Genomic DNA, 26,635 nt, shown 5'->3' on the forward strand with positions numbered 1-26,635 from the left:
CAGACAGGAGGACCGGCTCGTGAGCGAGGGAGAGGCAGCCCAGGCCCCTGCCCCTGCCTCCAGCCCCGCGGGCACATTCCCGTCACATCCCCCCACTCCCCCATCCCGCACAGAAACAGGCTAGGGCCTGGGGAAGAGCGGGAAGTGGGTTTGACTTCGCAGGAAGGAGGACCAGGTGAGCAGAAGGGATGGGGAGGGAGGGAGAAGGAGAAGGGTGGCAGAAAAGGGCCCGTAAATGGACAAAGAGAAGGGGTTCCTCCTTCTGCACGTTCCCCAAGCGTGCCTCTTTGAACCCTTGGGTCTCTGGGGAAGGGTGGCGCCTTCACTAGTGAGCTTGCTCCCCCTGCTGGTAAAACGGGGCCTCGCTTCCCTGATAACCTTGCCACGGTGCCCCTGTGGGGGGGTGTGTGCTCCACTGCGCAAATCCGCTTTTGTGACCCCATGCATGGACTGTAGCCCGCCAGGCTCCGCTATCCATGGGAATCCTCCAGGCAAGAATACTGGAGTGGGTTGCCATTTCCTACTCTAAGGGATCTTCCCAACCCAGGGATCGGACCCACGTCTCCTGCATCTACTGCATTGGCAGGTGGTGTCTTTACCACTGAGCCGCCTGGGAAGCCCAAGGTACCCCTGTAGTTCAGTTCAGTTCAGTTCAGTCGCTCAGTCGTGTCCGACTCTTTGGGACCCCATGGACTGCAGCACGCCAGGCCTCCCTGTCCATCACCAACTCCCGGGGTTTTACCCAAACTCATATCCATTGAGTCGGTGATGCCATCCAACCATCTCATCCTCTGTTGGGGGAGCTGAAATCCCCCTTCCTTGTCACTCTACGTTGGGGGCCCCGTATGGAGCCACAGAAACCCTGAGCACTTCAGGAGGAGGGCCCTAGGGCCCCTCTATGCAGGGCAGCCAAGATCTGTGGAGACGGGGTCAAGGGCCCAAGAGCCTTCCCCTCCCTGGTTCAGAGCCGGCTGGCCCGCAGGCTTCTCACCAACGCAGTCCCAGCCGGAGGGGGAGGTCTCGAAGCCCTGGTCACAGAGGCAGCGGAAGGAGCCGTCCGTGTTGTCGCAGAAGCCGTGGCTCCCACACACCGTGTCGTTGGCACACTCGTCTATGTCTGCAGGACAGAGCGGGCTGCAGTGTAGGGCATGCTCTCTATTCACTGGGAATGCTTATTTATCTGGCTTATTAACACCAAGATCTCTGAAAACTAACTTCTGAACACAGAATGAGAAAACTAAACAGTCCTCCTCAATTTTTGTGTAAGTGCTGCTGTATGGAAAACACACAAACAGCTGCAAAAATAGTTTCTAGTGAGATACGTGAACAGTAGATGTGGTCCTAGGCCTCCCAGACCGCACGCCCCCTCCCCACTCACCAATGCAGTCTCCCGTCGGGGCCATGTGGAAACCAGGCTGGCAGCCCAGGACACAGCGGTAGGAGCCAGGGCTGTTCTCACACCTCCAGGCCCCGCACATCGGTTCTCCGAGGTCCTCGCACTCATCAATGTCTGTCCCCAGGGCCAGGAGAGGGGACAGAAGTGACCAGGTTACTACCCCGACCCCATCTCTCTGGCATTACAAGGTCATGCCCCTCAACTTCTGAGGTTCTTGATTGGTTCCAAACCACTATGCTCATTTCAACCCCAAAACGTCAAGTTCAGGACCCTTTCCCCTGACCCGCAGGCCTGATTGTCCAGGAGGAGAGCTCTCGGCCTCTGTGACACTCCTTTCCCCCACACCCGTCTCTCCACAGCAGAGCACTGTCTACTTCTCGCCATATAAAACCTTTCCCAAAGTCTATTATGGAGAGGTGTCTTCATAAGCCTCCCTTGCTTAGTTTCAAGATTATCCATAACTGTCTATTCGTCCCAACAGAAGACATTGAACCCAGATGGTGTAAATGTCTATTGCATCCATTTGGCTTTTAAAAAACTAGATTCTGTGCTCTGCTATACCACAAGGGCATCCTGGGGGCAATCCCTGAGTCAGAAGAGGCTGAATAAAGACATTATCCACTGGATGATCTATCTATGGAAGGTGCTCGAAGCTGGGCTTCCTGGCCCCAGGGAGCTGGGGAGCTGGCAGGGAGGAGGTGCCTGTCTGGCCTTCGACGTGGGGCAGAGCCCTTACCCACACACTCCCCGCTCTCTGGGGAGGGCTGGAAGCCAGTCTCACACACACAGTTGAAGGAGCCGTCGGTGTTAACACACTGGCCCCCGAGACACCGGTCCGTGACTGCACACTCGTCCACATCTAGGACAGAGACGTTTGTCAGCAGGGCCAGCCATGGGCCCCCAGGGCCTTGTGCGGTTTCGCCCAGAGGAGGGCCAGGGAATGGCTCAAAATGGTAAAGGCCTGGAAGATCTGAGCGAGAGTCCAGAGCTGGAAGCCAGAGGCGCAGGTGGGCGTGAAACCCCGGAGCCGGGCAGGGCAGAGGGCGAAGGCACCTGCCGTAGGCATCGTGGAGAAGCCGTGGAGGAGGGCTCCGAGACCCTCCCCACTGACGCCTGGCTCCCAACCTCATCACTCACCCTCCCATCTTCCCATCCCAGGTGGACCGCGAGCGTTTCATCAGTACGCGGGATGACCTCTAACGCCCCCTGCCGCCGGCTTCTCACCTTGGCAGCTGGTGCCCCCGTCCGCGCTGACGAAGCCGTCCGCACAGAGACAGAAGAAGGACCCGTGGCTGTTGAGGCACTCGCCGCGCGGTGCGCAGTACTCCTCGCCCACACACTCGTCCACATCTGCGGGCAGATGAGCAGGTGGTGTCTCCCGGTGTCTCCCCCGGGGCGGGGATGTTCCCGGGGCGTGCGCGGAGGAAACCCTCCGCCCCACCCCGTCCCGGCCCGGGAGACCTGAGCCACTCACCCTCACACACCGTGCCGTTGGCCAGCTGGAAGCCCGGGGGACAGAGGCACTGGTAGGAGCCAGCCGTGTTCTTGCACTCGCCTCCCAGGCAGCTGCTCTGGGGGTCTTCACACTCGTCCACATCTGCAGGGCCACACCAGGAGATGGTAGTGCGGAGGGGTGGGGTGGGGAGGCGGAACTGATTGGAAAACCTCCCAAGGACAGGGATCAACAGGGAGGTTTCCAGAGGACCTGGAGGTCTGCCCCAGGAGACGGGACCCATAGGAGCACCATCTTCTTGTAAACTGGCAGGGCTGGGAGAAGCTGGCCAGGGAGGCTTTGGGGAGCAGGATGGCTGCAGCTCCTTCCATCCTGCCCCAGCCCGGTCCAGCAGGCTCCTCTGGCCTCCCGATGCCCACACTGTGCCTGCCTGGGGGGACACCTGGTCTCTCCCAGCAGCAACCCTGGCCTAGGGTGGCCAAACCCTACTGCCCTCATCATGGCTGAGATTTTACAGAAACAACAGGAAAACAACTGAGAAATAAACGGAGGAAGCGGATACAGAGAACCTGAGGAGGTAACAGAAAGTGGATCATTTAAATTGGCCTACAGATTGCCCTGGGACTTCCTTGGTGGTTCAGATTCTTTTCCCTGGTAAAGAATCTGCTTGCCAATGCAGGAGACCTGGGTTTCACCCCTGGGAGGGAAGATCCTCTGGAGAAGGAAATGGCAACCCACTCCAGTATTCTTGCCTGGAGAATCCCATGGACGGAGGAGCCTGGTGGGCTACAGTCCATACAGTCCATGGGGTTACAAAGAGTCAGACACGACTGAGCAACTAACACTTTCACTTGCTTTCACAGATGGCCCGGTACTGGCCAGGGTCTTTTGAATAATGTCCCACCTTTACAAGGAAACTTGAGGAGCTTGTTAGATAACAGATCCCAAGGCCTCCCCAGCAGACAGATTTAGCCGGTCTGACAAGGCCTGGAAGTTTCATGTCTATCAAACAAACTCCCCGTGATTCTGACAAGCACTGAAGCTCTGGTCCAATGGCTCACTGGACCCCTAGACCCAGATCTGCAGTTGCCTTTCTGACTCCTGTTTAGGGAGGGAGGGCGAGAATAGGCGTCCCCAGCTAGCCCACCCTCCGAGGCGAGCTCGCTTCTCTGAGGGTGAAGGGTTAGTCTCCTGCTCCCCGTGGGGGCCTCTCACCTTCACAGTTGTGGCCCAGGGCGCTGGGCTGGTAGCCCGCCTCGCAGTCCCTGCAGGAGAAGGAGCCGGCAGTGTTGGTGCAGACTCCGGACGGGCAGACTCCCGGAAAGGCGCACTCGTCTAGGTCTGGGGTAGACAGCCAGCCAGTCAGTCACGCGGGGGGCCCGGGGATGCCTCCTTCCACCTGGCCAGGCCAGAACCACCCTGTGCCTCTGGCTCCCTCTCTGAGCTTGCTGGACTCTGCGGGCCCCGAGGAAGGGGAGCCCCTGGCTCTGGGCCTCCTACAGGGCACCCCTAGCACCCTCTCCCCGGGGATGCTCCTGGGGTGGCTCGGCCATCAGCTTCCTTCCCCTTTGTCGCTGTGACTCCCTTCTCCTGTTTTCATGGAGAAAACAGAAGCTCAAGTCCATTCACAAGGTCCTCTCGCCTAGCCTGGGGACCCCCAGCATCAACCCCAAACCAGGGGACAAACGGAGGGTTCTTTGGGAGGTCGAAGGGCCTGTGCTCTCAGTCCCCGTTGGCCAAGCCCCGCCCCCCAGGGTTACCTTCGCAGGCGGTGCCATCCTCATTCACCCAGTACCCACTCTCGCAGGCCGAGCAGGTAAAGGAGCCCTCCGTGTTGAGACAGAGGCCCGTGGGGCACGAGGCCCGGATGGCACACTCGTCGACATCTGAAACAGGCCATTGAGCTCTGTGTGGGGCTCTCTGCAGGACAGACATGCCGGGCTAGCCGGAGGTTGGCAGGGCGGGGCGGGGTGGGGTTGGGGGTGTCGGGGAAAGACAGTGTGCAGCAGTGCTGTGTTGGGTCAGCTCAGGGATGTGGGCCAGAGGGAAGGAGCTGCAGGCGGACGTGCCTTGGATGGACAAAGGGGGCTTCGGATCCTTGTACCTTGGCAGCCCTTTTCATCTGGGGTGACTTCGTAGCCCTGCTCACAGGAGCATCTAAAGGAGCCCTCCAAGTTGATGCACGTTCCGTGGGCGCAGACCCCAGGGGTCAGACACTCATTCACATCTGTGGGAGAGAAGTCCAAGTTGACTCCTTGTCCCCCGCACAGCCTCCAGCATCAGGCCGAGAGCGTCTCTGTTACAGGGCCGGGGAACCAGCATTCCAAGGGGCCCTAGTGCCCTAGGAAGAACCAGAGGTCATTCCTGCCCCTGGACCCATCTACCTCAGCCGGGTGCCCTTCCCCCGCCAAACTAACTCCCATCCCTGAGCTGACTTCAGCTACATCCAGTGACACATAGCACCCTGCAAGTTCTTACAAAAGGGGGTCCAGGTCCCCACCTAGCCCTGGGACTGGTTTGGCCCATCTGAGGGCACTTGGAGGCAAGTGTCTAAAGACTCCTGCCTCACCTTAGAGTGAGTCTGAACCTCTCTGGTCTCCTCCCTGCCAACCAAACGGGTATGTTTAAGCCCCATGTTCTCAGTCCACCCACCAGCTTCAGCGGGCAAATGGGTAACACAGAGAGAGGCCAAGTTCTGCCTGGGCGGTTGAGCGGCAGTCTCAAGGGCCTGGGAAACGCCTGCCCTCTCCAGAGCCTCAAAGCCTCTATTCAGGACTCAGTCCCTCCTGGCATCCCGAGCCCTGGGCCCTTCTTCCTTCGGGGGCTGAGGGAAAGCGCATTCCTCCTACGGCTGACATGCACCCCCGCCCCCCGACCTCTGGAGAACAGCACCGCCGTTTTCTTAGGCATTGGTGTTAGAGGTTGCTCTTGAGGTCCAGGAGGGCAGAAGACCCCTCCTCCTGGAGAACCACACCACTGGCATCAGCCTCTTCCAAAAGACGCGTGGCACCTTCAGCCTACCTAGCAGAATCCAGCCACAGAAGCCTCTGGAACCTTGGGCTGTATGTAGCTCCTGGACGGATATGGCCAAGGAGCCTAAGGGGGCCCCCCCACCCTGGCTGATTCAGAGGGCAGAGCACCAGTAACTGAAGCACACCCACCTCATCCCCATCATCATCTGGAAACCCAGCTGGGTCACGAAGGACAATAGCTTCCAAGCCATTTCCCTCTGCCCACGCCCCGCCCCCCGCCCCCCCGCCACCATGTGTGGGCTCAACCCAGGGTCCCCAGGCCAGACAGCCCCCTCTGTGCCTTGGCAGGCAGCCCTCACCTACACAGCTCCCGCCCTGGCCCCTGTAGCCCTCCTCGCAGGGCAGGCAAGTGTAGGAGCCGGGGGAGTTGACGCATCTCCCATCAGGGCAGGTGCCAGGGTGACGGCATTCGTTGATATCTGAAAAAATAACAGCCCCTGCCTTGGTCATCGCTGGGAACCACAGCCCGCGGGTGGTCTGTGAAGGAGCACATCCTTGACTCTGCCCTCGGTCAGAGAGAAGGAGGGTGTCAGTTTCTATACAGATGGAAATTAGGAAAATGTGAGTGTTCTTCTGTGTTCCCAGCCCCACCTCCCACCCACCGTCCTAGACAAAAGAGAGATGGAAGACCTTGAGGAAGGGAGAAGCCCTGCTTCAGGAGGCCATGCTCTCGCTAGCTTGGGGAGGGTGAGAGGGCTCGACGTCATGAGCTGGACTCTTGGGAAGGGCCTTCATCTCTCCCTTGTTCGTTTACAAGGGGTGATGATGATGGGATTGGACGTGCTTGGCACAGAAGCCCCAGAGACCCCAGAATAGATCCTAGCTGGGCAATGAAGGCAAAAACGGGCTTCCCGGCACCTGGAAGTGAGGACTGAGGATGACTCCCCCAGTCTTTGATGTGGCCAAGACCAGCCCTGAGGCTGACGCAGAGGCTAGAAAGGCTGTTGGAGAGGGGAATTTTCTTCCAGCTGAGAACAACACCCACTCTGCTGAGATTCAGGAAAGCCAGCCCGAAAGGACGAGTCTGAACGCCGATCAGACAAGAGGGGGAGGGGTGAGGAGGGGTGAGCCATGGAGGGGGAGGGGTGAGCCATGGAGGGAGAGGAGCCAGTCCTGGGAGATGAGAACAACGGGGTGGAGGGCGAGCTTGCTCCCAGGAATGGCACATAGGGCTCTGCCCAATGCAAAGCTGGCATGCTGGGGAGTCCAGCCTCCAAGGCACCCCAGCAACCTGGGCCGAGTTGGGGAGGTCAGAACCCGGGGACTGAACTCTGGGTCAGGACAGCAGGAAGACGTTTGGCTCTTCCGGCCCAGTGTGCAGACTCCCAGTCACTCTTCACTACAGACAGATTGACTGAGCTCCGGAGGAAACAGGAGGGTTCACCCTCCCTGTGTGGGTAATTATCACCTTCCCACAGGAAGTCCACCTCCTCATGGAGATTCAGAGGCCCTACTGACCAGGAGGAAGACCTGCTCAGCACCCAGGGAGAAGAGAAGGGCAGGAGGCAGGGCCAAGGGTCAGAACACAGGCTTCCTGCAAAAGGACTCAAGGCAGCAGCTGTCATGATAAAACAGGACATGGGCCTGGAAGTGGAGGGTGAAAATGAATCTCCTCTGAGGTTGTTTGGTCTGCAGAAGACTGAGTACATCACAGCCCTCTGTTCCAGGGAACCGGTCACCTCTCACGGCCAAAACTTCACCCTACGGGTCCACATGAGGAAGACACACACACAGCAGAGGGTGTTTCAGGGGTGTGTGTACTAGGAGATACCCAGAGCTCCTGTGCAATCTCAGGGACACTGAGATAAGGCTCATCTCAGGAAAGAGGGCAGCCAAGAACCCCTCATTGGGCTGTGGTGATACAAGACTAAACTATTCCAGAAGCTTCTGTAAAAACAGAACTGGAGAGAATAAGATGGAGGTGGAAGAAATGAAGGTTTTAGGGCCACCACCTTTGGCCAGCACCCTGGACTACTGGTCCTGGCTAAGATACCAGAAGCAAGATGGGCAAAGCCATTGGGAATGAGCCACAAGTCTGCTTCAGGGATGCGAGACTCGGGGACGAAAAGAAAGAGAAGAAGGCAAGGATCCTCCTCTAAGACCACACCGAGGAAAACCAGAGTCTTTGAACCTCTCCTGCAGGGTTAGGCAACATCAGAAGGAGATTAGACTTAGCGGGAGCAAAAGGCTCTGAGCTCTGCCCTGCCCCAAATGTTCTGGGCACACCTGCAGTGGCGGTGCTGGAAGTGCGTCATGTTGGGCGTTAGGAGACCTGTGGGACAAATGCTGCTTCCCTGAGAATTCCAGCTCTCACTTTTTGGGTCGTGGTGGGCTTATGCCTCCTGGTCCCTTGCAGTTGGGTGGGGCAGGAGGACTACTGCTGGCCAGTAGCTTGGAGTAGATATCACGTGTGTAATCTCTGGGCCCAAACACTTATTTGTGTGGAACCTTGCAGAGTGCTTTCTTCCACGGACAATGGCTACGTTCAAGATGCTATTCCTTTAGCCTGGTTCAAGGGTGAGAAGACATGGGGCAGGACCGCCAAGCAGACCCATGATGGATATGCGGCTTTGGTCAGATATCAAGTCTGCTATGTCCAACATGACACTAAGATCGAGGCTGGTTGTTACTGCAGCATAACCCGGCCTATCCTGGCACACTACCACTGGCTTCCTTCCCCAGACCAGAGCCCCAGTCAGTGATGTTCATGCCTGGGAGGGGGGGGCGGGGGTGGGGGACAGAGGGTCAAAGCAGCCCCCAGTCTCTACCTGAACCAGGGCAGGCCTCTTCTAAATGGGGGCCGATATATCAGAGCCACTAGCCAAGCCATGGATGAAATGGACTCCCTGTTAAAAGCACAGGCTCTGAAGTCACCAGATATCCTGAGGCTGTCCCACCAACCTTTCGGTGCCTGGACGAGAGTCAGATGTTTTTTTGCCTAGTCGAGGGTTTAAATTTTAACCTAAGATTATGGCATGTTTTGGTAAAGGTTTTACCCTAGTCGTCGGGGGGCAGGCGCTGTCTGTCTTTTTTATGGCTGTATTCTTGGCCCATGGCTGGGACACAGCTGGCGCTCAAGAAGCGTTTGCTGACCAAAGAATGAGACCATGTGATTCACTAAAGCTTCACATCCTCTTGGTATGAGCTGCTGGAAAGACCCCAGAAGACCCCGGGAAACAGTCACCCCAGGGACCAGCTTGCCAGCCTGCTGTCTGTGCACCGGGCAGATGGTGGAGCTTCTCTAAGCAGCACTGCAGTCTCTGCTGTAGGAGATGGAAGGGTACTGTGAGAGCCCGAGGGGGGGAGGGTGTTCCCGCAGGGGCTGGACCCATGGGCGACCTTGGCGGTAGGTGGAGGACAGCGGCGCCCTGGCAGTCTGCAGGGGAACTTGCCCCTCTCCGTGGGAACCCAGAATCCCGGGACGACGGAAATGCCATGGAGACTTTGGACGGGCTGCTGTCCAGACCACTCGGGCCCTTCACCAGAGACTGTGAGTTTAAGTGGAGAGAGAGTGGTTTCTTAGTTGGAGGAAGAAGAAAGAGGGAGGGGGAAATTGACTGGGCTCCCAGGGTGATGGGCCGGGGCTGTGGTTACGGGTGGAAACCTGGAGGAGCGTGCAGGCTACATCAGTCTTTCTTTCAACAGACTCAGAGTGTCTGCCACGGGCCAGGAACTCAGCCTGACCTCCCAGCCAAGGTGTGTGTTTCTGGGACCTTTCCTCCAGAGAGGAAGGGGGCGATCCAGAGGCACAGGCTCAGACATTGGGGGGAGACAAGACACGAGAGAGAATGGGCTCCCCTACTTGCTGCAGGGCTGCCTGCGCACTTTGCATGGTTATTCGGCAGGTTAACCAGAGCCCCTGCGATGGGCATTATGGTTTCCATCTTCAGACACTGAGACAATAAGCCAAACCCAGATCTGTCTCCACCAGAGCCTGTGCCCTCAATGTGGACTGGTTAGTATAAATTTGAGATTTTAGATGTCCTTGGATTTTCCTAGTTCATTTCCTTTGGTTTTACTTTTTAATCAGGTCTCATGCCAAATGAATAATGCTGGATGGTTAAATGAGGCAATCTATTGAGTCCCTAGTCCAGCACCTGGCACATATAGCAGGCACCCATCAAATGCCAACTCCCTTTACTATCCCTTCTCCTGGAAAATACCAGACTGTCTGTGGTTCAGCAAGCTCATGAGGACAAGGGGGTGGCTTCTGGCTTTGATCATAGTGGGTCTGACTTTAAAGGGGGAGGCATTAAGAGGGGAAGGTGAGATGCTGGGAATTTAGACAGGGATGTGTCTGTCCTACACCCCCTAGCGACCTCTCCCCTTTGTCAAGACCTGCCGGGACTCTGGACTCTGCTTCTGTAGTAGTGGCATTGGCAGTTTGTGAGGACATCAGTGGGCAATGTCACAGCCAACTTGTGACACTGGGAAAGGGAGCTGGGATGAGGGCTTATTCATTTATTTTTTTCAACTAGTATGTATTGGTCCAATGCATGAACATTTGTCAGGTGTCCACACCCGGTCATCTAAGGCTACAGTCCAGCTTATAGCCTAACAAGCTTTAGCCAGTAGATCAAGCCTGATGCCTGAGGCCCCTCCCAGATGCCAACCTTCCCTCCACCATGTGACTCAAATGGTGGGCAGAGGTGCACAGAGGGGAGCCCCTGGGATCTCATCTATATAAAGTTACTCTGTTTCCATGCTGTCAGGGCAGACAGGATGCCAAAATCCCACTAAGGGAACAGAGAGGCTCCTGGAATCCCTAGACAGGTCTCTCTGTGCACAGGAGTGGGCTCAGCATCAAGGAGAACAGTCAGGGGTAAGCTGGAAGGGGAGCTGGTGGTGGGCAGTGCATGGGGAAGGACCAGGAGATGATGGGGAGGAAACAGGAGATGATGGGGAGGGACAGGAGACGGTTGAGAGTGACAGGAGATGGTGGGGAGGGACCAGGAGATGATGGTGAGGGATAGGAGATTGTGGAAAGGGACCAGGAGATGGTGGGGAGGGACCAGGAGATGATGGGGAGGGATAGGAGTTGGTGGAAAGGGACCAGGAGATGGTGGGGAGGAGCCAGGAGATGATGGAGAGGGACCGGGAGATAATGGGAAGGACCTAGAAGATGATGGAGAGAGACCGGGAGATGGTGGAAAGGGACCAAGAGATGGTGGAGAGGGACAGGAGATGATGGAGAGGGACAGGAGATTGTGGAAAGGGACCAGGAGATGGAGGGGAGGGACAGGAGATGGTAGGGGGGACAGGAGATGGTGGGGAGGGACCAGGAGATGGAGGGGAGGGACAGGAGATGGAGGGGAGGGACAGGAGATGGTGGGGAGGGATAGGAGATGGAGGGGAGGGACAGGAGATGGAGGGGAGGGACAGGAGATGGAGGAGGGCAACCCATTCCTTACCTTGGCAATGCCCTTTCCTGACCATGATGTAGCCCTGGTCACACTCACAGTGGTAGGAACCCTCCGTGTTGGTGCACCGACCCCGGCTGCACACCCCTGGCTGCTCACACTCGTCTATGTCTGTGAACACACAGAAGAGTCCTGAGTTGGGGCCAGCCCTGCAGGGGGTCCTGGGGCATCCCCTCAGAGGCCAAGATCAGGGATGCCCATGCTGAAGCCCAGACAGGGAAGACATCCTTGCCACAGCCATGAACGGCAGGGGCTCTGAGGCCAAGTCAGACTGACCTAGCTCAGGCCTCTGCAAACTCGTGAGTTCCCTTCTCCCAGGGAAGGTGGCTACTTTGGCGGCCCTTGGAGACCCTCACAGCTGTCTCCTCACTCCAATGCAAGGGCTTGTCTTGAGGTCAGGTGGCAGTGCATATGGCACTATCTGAGGAGACCACCAAAGTCCTCCTGCTGACCCCAATACCTTCCCCACAGCTCTGCTCCTAGAGTTCTTAGGGGCCTCTTAAAGGTTAGTGAAGTCGCTCAGTCGTGTCTGACTCTTTGCGACCTCATGGACTGTAGCCTACCAGGTTCCTCTGTCCATGGGATTTTCCAGGCAAGAGTACTGGAGTGGGTTGCCATATCCTTCTCCAGGGGATCTTCCCAACCCGGGGATTGAACCCTGGTCTCCTGCATTGCAGGCAGACGCTTTACCGTCTGAGCCACCAGGGAAGCCCAAGGTTAGGGATTAAAGGTTAGGGATTGGGATTCCCTGGTGATCCACTGGTTAGAACTTGGTACTTTCACTGCCAGGGGCCTAAGTTCAATCCCTGGTTGGGGAACTAAGATCCTGCAAGCTGTGTGGAGCAGCCAAAAGAAAAAAAGTTTAGGAATTAAGCAGACAGTGAGAGACAGTATCTTAGACAGCTGTGGATCTGTTCCCGTGGTTTCTTCTATTGTCCCAAAGCATAATGGGGCCCCATAATGGCTTGAAAGCCCAAGCCTGGTCGTGCCTTCTCTGTTAAGGCCCTACCAGGATTCTTTGCTGCTCAGGCTGCCTCACAAGGCCTCATCCCAGCCTTGCTGTGTTTGCTGATCCCCGCTGGTCTAGCTTCCAAGCCTTCAATTGCACAAATGCCTCTGCTTGGTTTGATGGCCAGCAGAGCCCTGCTCCCATTTCAAGGATGGGTTCAATTTATCAACTCTAGATGGCTCTGGCCTCCCCCCATTCCCTGCCCACCACAGTCAAATTAATAGAGGACTCGCCTTTTCCCCCCACCCCCCACTCCCAGCAACGGTTCAACACTGAAGCTCTGTGCAGATGAGATGAGGCCATCCAGGTGAAGGGCTTAGCACAGTGCCTGCCTGGCACGAGGTAAGCACTGAATTATTATTATTGTGCTCAGTCACCAAGTCACGTCCAACTCCCTGTGACCCTGTGGACTGTAGCCCGTCCATGGGCTCCTCTGTTCATGGGATTCTCCAGGCAAAAATACTGGAGTGGGTTGCCATTTCCTTCTCCAGTTATTATTATTATTATTCTAGCACTAAACCTGCTCCATAAAACCCAAGCACCTCTGCCCGGCATGTGAGATCTCTCATGACCTGGCCCCTGCCTGATTCTCTCACCGCTGCCTGATTCTCTCACCGTGGTTCCTGCCTCCCACACGCCTCCTAGCCTCAGCAGCCACATGAAATCTGCTTCTGAGCTTCTGCCTGCTCTGCCTCCTTGCCTGGAGAGGCTTCACACCCACCAGCTTGGTTGTCTGCTTTCCATCTCTCAGTGAGGCTGCCCGCGCCCCTCCAACCCACATGGCCCTTCCCAGGGTTCCCTTAGGGATCTGCAGGGGTGAGTAACTGCTTCCCCCCACCCCCACGACTTCTGAGAATGTGCCTTATTATTCCCAGGCCCTTAGTGCCTAGCCCAGAACCCCCAAAGTACCTATTGCATGAGTGGAATAATAAGCACTTGTTTTCAGACAGTGTTTTCATCTGAGCAATACCTCATAACACTTCAGTGCAGAGTGGTAAAATGTGCACTCCGAGGCCCACGTCCAGCGATTCTGACCCAGTAGTACTGGGGTGGGCCTAGGAACCTGCATTTTAATAGCTCTCCAGGCAATTCTGAAATAACCGGTCCTCACTTTGGGAAGCTCTATTCCCAGTGGAAGAGGAAAGGAAACTTGCTAAAGGACTCAGGAACTGCTGGGGCCAGGATGACTGCTGGATGAATAAGGCTTGGAAAACTGATTTGTTCTATGGAGAAAAATGGAAATGGAAAAGACTCAGTTTTAACGCCCATACAAGGATGGACTCCAGATGCATTAAAACATGTTGTGAGGGACTTCCCTGGTGATCCAGTGGCTAAGACTTCGTGCTCCCAAAGTGAGAGGCCAGGGTTGGGTCCCTGATCAGGGAACTAGATCCCACATGCAACAACTAAGACCCAGCACAACCAAATAAATAAAATACATAACTAAATTAGATAAATAAATAAAAAGAACATGTCATGAAAGGCAAAACTGTAACTGTAATAAAGGAAGGTGTAGACTATATTTGTGACTTACAGTGGGGAAAAAATTTTTATATAAATACCTCAAAGCATAAAAATAAAGCAAAAAGGTGAATTTCTATGCACCAGAACTATGAATTTCTGTTCAAAGAAGGATTCGTGGATAAGGTCAATGGGCAGAGGTAAAAATTATCATATCTAAACCCAGGCAAGTATCTGGAACATATAAGGAACTCCTAAACAGCCACAAGGAAAAACAGGAATGACCACTGAACTGAGCAAAAGATGAGGACAAGCAATTTCTAGGTAAGGAAACCCAACGGCTAACACACGAAGAGATGCTCATATTTACTAGTAAAGCAAGTGTTATTTTAATTATTTAATTAAAACTATTATTTAATACTAATTATTGCTCAGTCATGTCTGACTTTTTATTACCCTATGGACTGTAGCCCACCAGGTTCCTCTGCTCATGGGATACTCCAGGCAAGAATACTGGAGTGGGTTGCCATTTCCTCCTCCAGGGGATCTTCCTGTCCCAGGAATCGAATCTGGGTATCCTGCATTGCGGGCAGATACTTTACCACTGAGCCCTTGGGGAAGCTCAAATATTTAATAGTCAAATAATTTGTTCTAGAAATTGTAATGGTTTCTATTAATTATATAAATTAATGAAATAATTTATAAATAAAAATATTTAAAATAAGGAGATACTCTTTTACGAGAGCAGCAACATTTAGAAAGTAGATGTTTTCAGGTGAGGCCTCATCAGGTGGCAGCCAAGCCCTGTTGGAGAAGCTCTGAGAGCTGACTTTGAGCCTCCAGCCTCCTCCTGCAGCTGTCAGGCTGGCAGAGACCTCCAGACACCCAGGCTGGCACGCGGCAGGACCGCTTGTCTGGGTCAGACCTGGTCACACCCTTCCCTGTAGCAGCCACCGCCTGTGCCGGGCCAGCACCTTGGGCTGGGCCTGCAGGGAGCAGTGCCTCCAGCGCATAGCACTTGCCAAGGCCGCAAAGCCCACCGGAGAAGCCCCTTAGCCCCCAGGCCTCTCCCCTCGATCACGCCAGGCTGTTCTGAGCACTGCTGCCTGAGTCACCTCCCTGGGAGCCAGCTGACCGCACCGCCGCCCTCTGCTTGCAGACCTCTGCTGGCGGCCACTGTCTGTGGGACGGCGACCAAGCACTTTAGCCTGGCGCTCAAGACACAGCAAACTGGCGTCGGTTCCCGCCACTTCCTCCACATACCGGGCGCTCCCGTCACTCTGGATTTATCGTTATTCCCAGAGCGCGCCAGGCTTGTTCACGGCTCTGCCCTCTGCAGAAGCGCTTCCCTTCCCCTGAAATACCCTCCGCTTCCACTTTTCCTTCACCGTGTGTGTGTGTGTGAGGGAGGGTGTTGGAAGCAAACCATGCTTTGGGGCCAGGACGATTTTGATTCTGCTTCCAGCTCAGCCACGGCTCTAGGTGTGAGGTCTCTGGGTGTTTCAATTCACCTCTCTGAGCCTCAGTTTGTTAAACTGTGAAATGGGGATAAGGGTTTCTACTGCATGGGGTTGGGTGGGATGATGAGCGTCACAAAATAAAGGGCTCACGATGGCGCTGGCACATGAGAACAGCTCGTTAAACGGTAGCTATTATTATTCTGGCCTCACTCGAACATCCCTGTGGGAAACCTTCAGACTTTCTTCCATATGGAACCAGTGCATCCTCATTCCACAGTGCCAGAGTCCACGCCTTACTCAGTGCAGTTCTCCTAGAGCTCACACGGCTCCCAGGCCAGAACCAGAAACGAGAGTCTTGAGAACAGCAGGGCCATTCTCCAGGTGAAGGATTCCGACTGGGTTATGAGTCTTAGGGCACTGTATCCCACTCTCTGTAAACTCGTTAGTAAAAATGTAAGCGGAGAGTTTCACATGCGGCACAAATGCTGCATATTAAAGGGCCTTTGTTGGAAAGGCCCCATGCAGAGCTTCCCAGGGAAGCTTAAAGCTTGCAGGCATCTCCCAGCAAAGGCGCCCCTGATCCCCAGGCTGCCTGGAGTCCCAGCTGGTGTCCTCACAGGTCACCCTCTGTACCCAACAGGAAAGAAGCTCCTTGTCACTCAGAATTTGGCGACCTGGCTGCTTGTCTTCATCTCCAGCCGTGTCCCGGGGTTTCCCCTCACACTCTTGGCTCCCATCACAGTTTCTTGGAGTGCTGGTGAATATTTTACTGCCTTTCAGATTCGTACCCCTCCATCTGGTCTCAGTGACCTCAGCCTCAATGTAGGTTCTGCTTCCTCCCAGGTCCAGGTCTGAGCCCTGGTCTCGGTCCCCGCATTCCCCACACTGTAGTGCTGTGACTAGGTGCTGCAAATGCCTGGACCCTCCTCCACCCAAACACTACCTGTGGGGTCCTGTACCCCTTCCAGGAGCAAGGGCGGCTCAGCTTACCTTGGCATTCCTGCGTGGCCCCCGAGGTGGCCAGCTTGTAGCCAGGGTAGCAGAAGCAGGAGTAGGAGCCCACGCGGTTGACACAGCGTCCCCTTCCCTTGCAGGGGTCCCTCAGACACTCATTGTCATCTGAGCAGAGGGAGATGGGGAGGGCAGTCAGGGAGGCCTTCCTTTGGGTACCTGTGAGCCACTTGCCATGCTAAGGGCTGGATAGGGGATGGTGCTGTGGGGCAAGGAGGGGCTGAGGGAGCAGAGGAGGCTGGAGAGATGAAAAATCTCTGAGCCTGGGGACCTTGAAGTCTGTCCATTGGGCTCTTTCAGGAACCAAGGGCCTGGGGCAGTGGCTCCGCACCCCCTTCTCTGCCCCATGTCCCTGTTCCCTAGGGCCCCATGATCATTTCCTTTCTCCTTCAAGGCACAGTGGATGTGTCTCCCTTGTATAAAATGCTGGGGGAGTGAATCAGGCCCACACTGGATGATTTACGTGTTGTGCCTCCAAATCTCTCCCCTGGGAATGGCCGTGGTGGAGACAGCAGCTCAGGCTTCGGTCTGCTATGCAGACAGTGAGATGGCCAGTTTGAGGGGTGGGTTGATCTCAGAGTGGAGGGCTCCAAGTAAAAGGTGTTTTTTTTCTGGGCTCCAAGGCCCAGGGGTTCTTCCCACTCTCCTGAAGACTCCTCAGGTGGTATATCCAGAGACCAGCCTCCCCCATTGTCAAGGTTAGCTTTGTCCACGGGAACTGTGGCTCCTCTGCCCATCAACCACACAGCACTGCTTGGACTTTCGGTTGCCTTAGCCTCTGGACTGGCCCCCAGCCCGGCCCCTCCCACCCCAGCCACCGAATGAGCCCCGGCTGCCCGCGTGGACACCTGTGCAGTAGGCCTGGCTGGGGTGTAGCCGGTACCCGGGGCTGCAGATGCATCTGTATCCATCCGGGAGGTTCACGCAGGTGCCCGGGCCACAGATGTTGGTGGCCCCAGCAGCACATCTGTCAATGCCTGTGGGAGATAGCACAGCTGAGGCTGTGGCGGGGTGGGCCGGGTGAGGGCAGTGGGCTGGGATGGGGGGAGGGTGGGGGCAGGGCACGCGAGCACAGGAGCCTCACCCCAGCCTTGGCCGGGCCCTCCCACATCCACGTATAGCGAGGCCTTGTGTAAGATTCCACGCACGGCCCCTCTTCCAGGGACCCGAGCCCTACCAGGATGGAGCATGCTGTAGTGCATCCTTCTGACCGAGACCCAGGGGCTCCAGTAACCTGTGTCCCACGTCCCAGCAAAGGGCCTCCGCCCCTGAGGCCCCCAGGCTGACCTCATCCTGAATACAGGGTCAGTTCTCACCCCAGAGTGAGGGCTTCCCTCCCCTGGTACACCTTGCCCAGTTTCTCCCAGACAGGCAGACAGATCTGGTGAGCAGGGTCTTGGGAAAACTGCCAGGCGATGAGGGTAGACGTGGGCTGGGGCCCAGCTAAGCAGGGCCTTGAATGCCACACTGAGACAGGCTGGTAAGAAAGGGGGTCATGGGAGTCGGGGTGCGATCAGAGCCATCTCAGGAAGACCACGCCTCTCATATACCACCTTGATTAGAAAAGCAGGAAAGTGGCAGATGGACTAGGGTGGGAGGGGAGGCACAGGGGCCCCTAGAAACCCACCGAAATGAATTAAACACGGACTTCCCTGGGTGGTGGTAATGGGGTAGAAAGCGGGAGACAGATACTGAATTCAGAAACAGTTTGGAGACTCACAAGGACTCAGGGCTGAGGCTGCATTGAGGGCAGAGAGTATAGCTCTTTTGAACTTGTGTCCTTAACACTAGAAAAGTACCTGGCACTTAAAACACGCTGAATGAACAGATGACTGAATGAATGAGAGAAGCTTTCACTGTAAGTCTTAACCCGAAGCCTACACACCCAGGCTCCCCGCCCTGCCCCACAGCACTGAGGAAACCCTCGGAGACCCCAGGGAATGGGCCAGGATGTGCCTGTGTTGGTGCATAACGGGGCTTCACAGTGTTTGCGAGACTGAACTGAACTGAATGCCCACACTGGCCTGTGTGTGGGGCTACCCTGCCCCTGGCCTGGCTCCGAGTTTGTGTCAGCCTGGGGGCTCAGGAGGACCTCCAACCAGGAGCTACGTGTCCTCCCCAAGAGGTAAGGCTGGGGATGCCAAGGGGGGAAAGGGACCAGGAGAAAGGTTCTGGGCTGTGTGCGGGGCGGGTGTGGTGGTTGCGTCCCCACATAGCTGACGTCCCAGCTCCGCCCCTGAACCCAGCTCGTCTTGCCTGCTGGGTGGAGGGGGGCCTAGGACACTCCCTGGAGCAGTGCACTGAGCCAGAGAAGAGGGGTCCTGGGGAGGGCAGCGGAGACGCCCTGGTTCAGGCCTAGGAAGGCCAAACTCCCAGCCCAGTTCACTCTCTGGACTGTTTCCTCAACCTGCAGGGTCTCTCCCTTTGCTGAAAGAAATATCCCTCACCCCGAGGTGACCTCAGTCTATGAGGTTAGAAGCAGCAAGGTTCTGACGAGGGCACTTATGGGGGTACACAAACGAGCACAGACATGGACACACACACACGTGAGCACACACACATGTGAGGACACACATGTGAGCACACACATGAGCACACACGTGAGCACACACACGAGCACATATGTGAGTGCACATAAATGAGCATGCACATGTGAGCACACACATGACCACATACAAGCACACACATGTGATCGCATGCACATGAGCACACACATGAACACACATGGACACATGTGAGCACACACGTGAGCACACATGCGCATGTGAGCACACAGACGAGCACACACGCGAGCACATATGCACACGTGAGTGCACACGTGAGCACACACGTGAGCAGGGAGCAGCTGTGCCAGCACCAGCCCTGCTTCTCTGGAACCAAGTCCCCAGACAAGGAGGCTTTGAGGAGGGCGCATTCCAGAGCAAGGTGGGTATGCCAGGGCTCTCCCCCGCACCACACCCCCTCACCGCTGCAGTGGCCAGAGCCGGGGACGCAGGCTCCCAGGCAGCCAAACAACCTTAGACATAGAACCACTTTCCCTCCTGAAAGTCGGCCCTCCCCATGGGAAGGAGGCTGCCCGCTGCCAGGGCCCTCAGCCAACTCGGGGTCAACAGCCTGGAAGAGTCGGGATCCTGGAGGCCCCATGGGCACCCCTTCCTGGAGAGGGTCCCCTGGGTTCTCCTGGAAGGTGAACTCTCCCTTCTCTTTCTCCTGCCTGGCTTGCCTGGTGCTCCAGACAGGACTCCTCTGGTCACTAGGGGCGCCCTGTGCCCTCTGTGGGAAGCAGCCGGGGTGCTGACCCCAGCAGGAGTCCACTGAGCCCTGTGCATCTGGGGGGACAGCCGGGAGCACCTCGAGGAGCTGCTGCACATACCTGAGGGCGCCGGGGTCACCAGCGCATCGGTGGGGGCAGTCACTTGTGCTTCTTCTGTGGCCTCTGGGATCCCCTGTTCAGGCATTGACGGCGTTGGTCCTCCCGGGGCAGCTCCTGTGGTGGGAAGAGGGGTGGGGGTGCAGGTGGGCCTTGGCCCCTGGACTGCCCACTTTCCTACCTCCTGGGCAGCATTCCCTCCAGAGCTGCCCAGCAGTGACCTTCCCTCCTCCCTGCCGTCAGGCTCCGAGGACAAAGGCTGGAGCCTGGGCGGGTCATCCCCTCTGCCTCCTAGTCTCCTGAAACTCCACTTGGTTCCAAACAGTCAGAGACTCTAAGAACGCACCTAGTCTCACCCTCCGCTTCGCAGGGGAGGAGGCAGAGGCTTGCGGGAACAGCCACTCGTCCACGACCGCTCGCTTGTTGGAGACAAGCTGAAGACGGGGCCTACTTCAGCTTTCTCCTGCTGCTTGCAAAACACTTCAGAGTTACAGAGCTCTGCCTCCAACACCAACATCTCACCTGCCTTAAGAGGCAGCGGGGCAGGCATTCGTGTCTACTTCACAGTAGAAGAAGCTAAAGCTGACTTCTGAACAGTGTCCTGTCCCCAGCCAGCCGGCTGGGCTCTTTGGAGCTCTAACCATCTCCTGATGGGCTCTGCAAAGCTCTAACCATCTCCTGAAGGAAGGCAGGCCTGGGAGCAGGGCCCTCTGAACTTGACCTGCCCCCGCCTCAGCCAGCTCTTCCTCTTTGGTCTCTTTTATTCCTCTTTGCTTCCTTTTGGTCTCAGTACCATGAAGAGCAGAGCGAGTGCTGCAGCTGGGGAGGTATTCGCAAGGCATGGTGGTGTCTTTCACTGACCTTCTAACACCTTAGGTGTACAGAGCTCCCAGGAAAAACGTTCACCTCTCACATCACCCGCAACCTCACCTGATCCGAACCTCTGGCATCAGCTCACGTGTACTATCGCTACTCCTAGTTAAAGTCTTTCCTTCCCTCCCTTTGTTTCCTGGGCGCCACTAGGAGGAGGCACTCACCTGGGACTGAGGTGGATAGCTGGGTAACGCTGGTTGTCACCTGCACAGAAACGGGAGAAGATCTCTCACTGCCTGGAGAATCCCATGGATGGAGGAGCCTGGTGGGCTACAGTCCATGGGGTCACATGACTGAAATGACTTAGGACACAGTTCTAGACCTCTAGGCTGTGATGCAAGTCTGAGCCACAGTCAGGGCTAACAGGACACATTCCTGCTCACTTTCTGAAGGGCTCCCCCCGCCCCCGACCTTCTCGAATGACAGAACTTGCACCGAGGCTGCCGGAAAAACCAGAGCTGCGATTATTACTTCTTTTAGGGTACAACTGGGTCTTGGGATCAACTCTCCACTTTCGCTTCTCTGTAAGTAAAAATCCTACGTACACTGGATCGTTCTCCCTTCCCCCCGTCATGTGACTTTGCCCTGCAGCCTCAGCACTATACCAGGTCCCAGTCTCTGCCACCTTTGCCCAGCTTCTTGGTGGGATGACTCACTCACCTGGCCGGCCTGAGAGTCACCTAGGGAGGAAAGGTGAGAGCGTGAGCTCAGCGAGGACACATAAGGCTGCCTGCTCCCGCCCCCCACGGCCAGGGCTGGTTCACTCTGTGACCTCCCTACTTTGTCCACAGCAGGCCCGGTGGCAGAGAGAGCTCTGACTCGTCTTACCTGCCCCTGCCACCCTTCCAGGACTGGCCAACCCAGATCCCAGGATCCTTGGTCTGGGGGGTCTAGAAGGTGGTCAGCTGGTGAGAGGAAACCTCTGGCTTTCCTTGAACGCCACTGGCGACAGGATTCCCACCCGCTCTGGGCCAGTCTGCCCTTTCTGTCCTCACTGCAACCCTCCTTGAGCTGCTGCCTCCTCCCTCCCAAGCCTCCTGGCCACACAGGATTGCTGTGCCCTGGGCCCAGGCTACAGGGCAAGGTGACAGTTCTAGGAAGTGGGGTATTGCTCTTGGCCAGCGCCCAGTTACCATGGTGACTGGGGCTCTGCCTGACTGCCCTGTCAGTCTGTCCCTGATTAGCAGAGCACTTTGCTCATCACATAGTTCTCCCTGTCCTAATATGCCCTTGTACTCCATGCTACCAGTAACCCAGGGGTGCCTTCTGCATGGTTTCCCAGGGCACCTTCCAGGGGTGCCTCAAGCCCCGTATCTTTCCAGCCCCACGCCTCCTGGGCCCAAGGCAGTTGAGCTGGAGCCAGTACTCTGACGCTAAGGCCATGGGAGGGGATCCGACGCCCCCAGATTCCCTAGAATGCACCTGATAGCTCCTCCAGGAGCCAGCGCCAGCCCCAGAAGCAGTGTGGCAGGGTCAGGGGATGGCAAGGCAGGCTCAGTGGCAGTAAGGGGGCAGATGGTGCTATGGAGCCCCCACCAGCAGCTCTCTGGGACACGGGCACCTCTTGACCCCAAAGGAGGAGGTGTGGTCTTTCCATCGGGCCAGGCCGTGAGAGCAGGTTCCCAAGGCCGTGCTGCGTTTCCAACTCCCTTTCCTAATGCCCCCGAGGTGGGACGCCATGGGCCCAGGGTAAACACCCCACGGCTCTTTGAGGGGCTGTAACCTGAGGGGGCGGGGAAGCCCTCTGACCTCCTCCCCAAACCAGATACCCTTGTCGGGGACGGTCTCCGCCTCCACCCAGGTGCTGGTGGCTGCCCGCAGTGGCTGCCTCTCTGCTGGCCTGGGCAGGGTCCCGTTGCGCTTCGGGCCACGCTCCCTCGAGGGCCGGGCCAGTTCCTCCTCCTCAGCTTTCCTCATGGACAGGCGGATGTCTGAGCTCGAGTAGGTGTAGCCGTGGCCCGCAGGGCAGATCTCCCTGAAGGCCTCTGCGAGTTCAAGGGTCAGAGGACCAGCTGAGGGCTGCTGTTCCCACAGGAAGCCAGAGTCCTCCCTTCCCTCCCTCCTGGGGGACAGGGCAAAGTGGCAGCGAGGAGGGAGGGGCCCCAGGTTGGGTTAAGGAGTGGGTCAGGGGGGAAGACTCAGGGTCTCTGGCCTTAGGTTAGGCCTGGGGCGGGGATGGGGGGCAGGGGCAGACAGTGGCCACTGCGTGGAGGAAGCAGCTCGGTGGCCGGGGCTGAGACGGGGACAAAGGGTTACCTGTGCCAGGCAGGGGGCATTTCTCACACAGGCTGCCCCAGGCTTTGCCCACTCGGCTGCAGCAGCATATCTGCTTGGTGATCCGCTGGGCCAAAGGCAGGGCGCAGGTGCCGGGCCCCAGCAGCCGGTAGCACAGCCCCTGCTGCATGGAGACGGCCTTGTCCGCTGCAGTGGGCACAGGGGCAGGTGAGGGTGGGCAGGAGGGGGTGGGCAGGAGGAGGTGGGGTGGACAGGTGAGGGTGGGTAGGTGAGGGTGGACAGGTGGGGGGCGGGCAGGAAGTCAGCAGGAGGGGAAAGGCAGAGGATGGTGGAGTGGCTGGCCACGGGGGCTCAGATCAGCCAGGCCTGTGTCTCGGTGTAGAAGTTGGGGCCCTGAAAGTGCTCACAGAACACGAGGGAGAGTGGCTGCAGGAATGCTTCAGCCCCTCCTCAGGTTATCTGTTTGAGGGGCCTGGATGCCCACCCTCACGTGGGAAAGCTGAGAGCAGGGAAGGGATGCGCCTGCTTGCCTCAGATTCTCAGTCTACGGGGTTGACAAAAGCCATCCTGGGGCGCACACATGGGGAGCGGTGTGCCCTGAGGGCCACAGGGTCTTCCTGGGTAGATGAGTGGACATGAGATCTTTGAGGAGCTTTGAGGACAGGGGCCCTGCCTCGGTCATCTTCACAGCCAGGCAACCTGGGTAGTGTCTGGGGCAAGTGGGTGCTCAGTCAATGCTTGCTGATGGACGGATGGAGGACTAGATTCATGAATCAAATCCTCTGGACTGCAGTGAATGTGAGCCACACTGGGCTTAGAGAACAACAGCCAGGGCCATCTCTGCCTCCCTGCCTGGAGGGTCTCTTTCCAGCATTAATAAATAAGTGACCATCAACTCTTTCTGACATGTTCTCCCCACTCTGTATCCCCTCATCCTTTGCTGTCTCCTCTTATTATCTCCTCGCCTGGGGACACTGGGTCCAGTCTCCCCCTTGCAAGGGTACTCCCCTCCCTCTTGTGAGTCTGTCTATCTTGCGGTCTCCCAGACCCAGTGAACTTGGCAGTTCACAGACTAAGGGTTTGGCAGGCCACAAGGAGCTTTGTTGAGCCTTGGGTGGCCGATCTGAGCTGGGTTGCTACTTTGCAGAGTCCAGTTGAAACTGGTTTTATTCAGTACTGGTCTGGGCTGCGGTGTCAGTTCTGCCATGGGGAGTGGCAAGCGGGGGAGGGGGGAAGGGGGGTCATGGGCAGGCGACTGCTAGCCTGGGCCTCTCCCAGCTGGACACCACAGAGGTCCCTGGAAACAGCTGCCTGAGTGTACACACAGGCACACACACAATGCTGATATGACTAGTGGCACATCCGTGCTCACAGATGCAGAGCACGTCCAGACATGGGGACCACGGGATTTACGGAAAGGCCCTGGGGCTGGCAAGCTCTTCCTACGATGGGCAGGCTCTAAAGAGAAAGGAGGCTCTTAAAAGAAAGGTCTGCAGCGAAGAGCCCAGGTACCTAGGCTCAGGCGCTGGAAGAGGCAGCCACTGCTCAGCGAGGCATCACAGCAACGCACATCCCCCCAAAGCAGATGAGGCAACAGATGGGACAGCAATGATTAGAGAAAAACAGAGGAGGTAGAAAATCCCAAACTGCAAAGCCTTCAAAGAAACGCCTGAAGCCAAAAGAGAAGCAGTGACTGTCTCCATCCCAGTAGGATGAAGCAGAGGGTGTTTGTTGGGGCCCAGTCCTAGGTGGAGCGGCAGCCTGGGGTCTGGGGGCATTTCTGCTCTCAGCCTGGCCTGTGGACCCCGAGGGCCCCATCTCGCCCCCCAGCACCCCCACCCGGCCCCTCCCTGCACTCACACACACAGCGGCTCCTGGACGGATCCAGCAGGAGGCCGGGTCTGCAGGTACAGAGGTAGCTGCCCCTCGTGTTCACGCACTCCGAGTCCTCACACAGGCCCAGCGTCAGGCACTCGTTGACATCTGCGGGGAGCGGGGACATGACCAGGTGCCCACTCCACCCCACTCGCTCCTGATGGAGGGGAGGAACCCAGGTAAAGCTCTGCTATGATTCTCCAAGTAGAAGAGCAGCAATAAGAGAGCTGTTTACTCAGTGTGATCCCTCTCACTGGGCCTCAATTTCTTATTTGTAAAGTGGGGATAATAATAGTAACCACCATGTAGTCCCATTAGAGGGATAAAATTAGATAAACATTGCAAATCACTGGGTCCAGGAACTGGTGATTATGGTCATAATGTTAACAGCTAGTGTTCATTGAGTGCCTAGCATGCCAGGGACCACACCAGATGGTTTGTATATGATGTGTGTGTGTATGTGTGTATGTGTGTGTGTGCGTGTGCTCAGTCGATCAGTTGTGTCTGGCTCTTTGTGACCCCGTGGATTGGAGCCCACCAGGTTCCTCTGTCCCTGGGATTCTCCAGGCAAGTGGGTTGCCATTTCCTACTCCAGGGGATCTTGCTGACCCAAGGACTGAACCTGCATCTCCTGCACTGGCAGGCAGATTCTTTACTACTGTGCCACCTGGGAAGCCCTTGCACATGATATCTTATTTACTTCTCACAATTTTATCAAGTAGGTCCATGTGGCCTCATTTTACAAATGAGGAAACTGAGGCTCCATGAGTGACTTGCCCGAAGTTGCTCAGCTAGTAAGTGGCATCCTGGGAAGTAATGAGGAGGTCCGTATAGTCAAGGCTGTGGTTTTTCCAGTAATCATGTATGGATGTGAGAGTTGGACTATAAAGAAAGCTGAGCGCAGAAGAATTGATGCTTTTGAACTGTGGTGTTGGAGAAGACTCTTGAGAGTCCCTTGGACTGCAAGGAGATCCAACCAGTCCATCCTAAAGGAAATCAGTCCTGAAAGTTCATTGGAAGGACTGATGTTGAAGCTGAAACTCCAATACTTTGGCCACCTGATGTGAAGAGCTGACTCATTTGAAAAGACCCTGATGCTGGGAAAGATTAAAGGTGAGAGGAGAAGGTGACCACAGAGGATGAGATGGTTGGATGGCATCACCGACTCAATGAACATGAGTTTGAGTAAGCTCTGGGAGTTGGTGATGGACAGGGAAGCCTGGCATGCTGTAGTCCATGGGATCGCAAAGAGTCGGACACGGCTGAGCGACTGAACTGAACTGAACTGGCTTGGGAGATGAATGGTGCCCAGTGCCTCCTATTCAGTCTTCCTTGAGAGACCCCGAAGCATCTCTGCTGGACCCAAGATCCCAGGGTCACGTTCATAGCGAGAAGCTGCAGAATGGCAACTTCCAAGCTGCAGTTGCTGAGAACTTCTCAGAAAGAAAGAGGAGGTGAGAGGCTGGAGGCAGGCACTGGGAGGAGGGCAGGGGAAATCCCAACCCTCACACCCCAAGATGTCAGAAGCTCTCCTGGTGATGGCACCTTTGTTGACGATGGTGAACATAGAAGATATGTGATGGGCACCCAGCTCCAGGGCCCGCAGGTAATACTCGGCAGCCCAGAGCCATCTGCTTGCCTGAAGCCTTTGGGAGGAGTAGGCACTGGGCACAGGAATAAAGATGCCGAAAGATGACCCAGCTTGGGCACCAAGGGGAGCTACTCCTTGCTGGATGTTCTACTTGGGGAGGGGGAACTGAGAAGGGGAACTGATCCATTTGCCTCCAGACTGCGGACAGAGTGACATCTAAACACAAATCTGAGCAGCCTCCCATCTGCTTGAGAAGCTTCTGGGCTCCCCATCACCTCCTAGAGGGAGCCTCTAAACCCTCACCGGGTACCCAAGGCTCGCCACCATTTTCCAAAAGCCTGTGGCTGAACCGGTGGCTCTGGTGAGACCCTGGGAAGCCTGTGTTATCTCCTGTGGATACACTGGCGGTACTCCAGCCAGCCCAAACTGCTCCTTGGCTCATGCTGGTT

The 26,635-nt window shown here is 56.5% G+C and overlaps 1 protein-coding gene and 1 non-coding gene across 5 annotated transcripts in view; both read right to left on the bottom strand.

Annotated features, from left to right (window-relative positions):
- Positions 1–26,635, bottom strand: part of LTBP2 (latent transforming growth factor beta binding protein 2) — a 106,243-nt gene that overhangs the window by 7,140 nt on the left and 72,468 nt on the right. For 2 of the 4 annotated variants that reach the window (XM_065940774.1, XM_065940773.1), the window contains exons 10-27: positions 24,581–24,703; positions 22,742–22,906; positions 22,255–22,470; positions 21,146–21,165; positions 20,650–20,755; positions 19,616–19,729; positions 17,091–17,219; positions 16,222–16,350; positions 11,293–11,412; positions 6,181–6,300; positions 4,954–5,076; positions 4,610–4,735; positions 4,065–4,190; positions 2,871–2,993; positions 2,621–2,746; positions 2,133–2,255; positions 1,379–1,510; positions 992–1,117 (exon numbers count right to left, since the gene is read on the bottom strand). In XM_065940774.1, coding sequence (XP_065796846.1) covers positions 992–1,117; positions 1,379–1,510; positions 2,133–2,255; positions 2,621–2,746; positions 2,871–2,993; positions 4,065–4,190; positions 4,610–4,735; positions 4,954–5,076; positions 6,181–6,300; positions 11,293–11,412; positions 16,222–16,350; positions 17,091–17,219; positions 19,616–19,729; positions 20,650–20,755; positions 21,146–21,165; positions 22,255–22,470; positions 22,742–22,906; positions 24,581–24,703 — 2,247 coding nt within the window. The remainder of the gene's footprint in view (positions 1–991; positions 1,118–1,378; positions 1,511–2,132; positions 2,256–2,620; positions 2,747–2,870; positions 2,994–4,064; positions 4,191–4,609; positions 4,736–4,953; positions 5,077–6,180; positions 6,301–11,292; positions 11,413–16,221; positions 16,351–17,090; positions 17,220–19,615; positions 19,730–20,649; positions 20,756–21,145; positions 21,166–22,254; positions 22,471–22,741; positions 22,907–24,580; positions 24,704–26,635) is intronic. The other 2 variants (XM_065940772.1, XM_065940775.1) reach the window with 2 other exon arrangements.
- Positions 11,938–12,009, bottom strand: TRNAC-GCA (transfer RNA cysteine (anticodon GCA)). Its single transcript has one exon. It is a non-coding gene; the product is annotated as a tRNA-Cys (tRNA).

This window comes from Muntiacus reevesi, chromosome 7, assembly GCF_963930625.1.
Source record: "Muntiacus reevesi chromosome 7, mMunRee1.1, whole genome shotgun sequence".
NCBI lineage: Eukaryota > Metazoa > Chordata > Mammalia > Artiodactyla > Cervidae > Muntiacus > Muntiacus reevesi.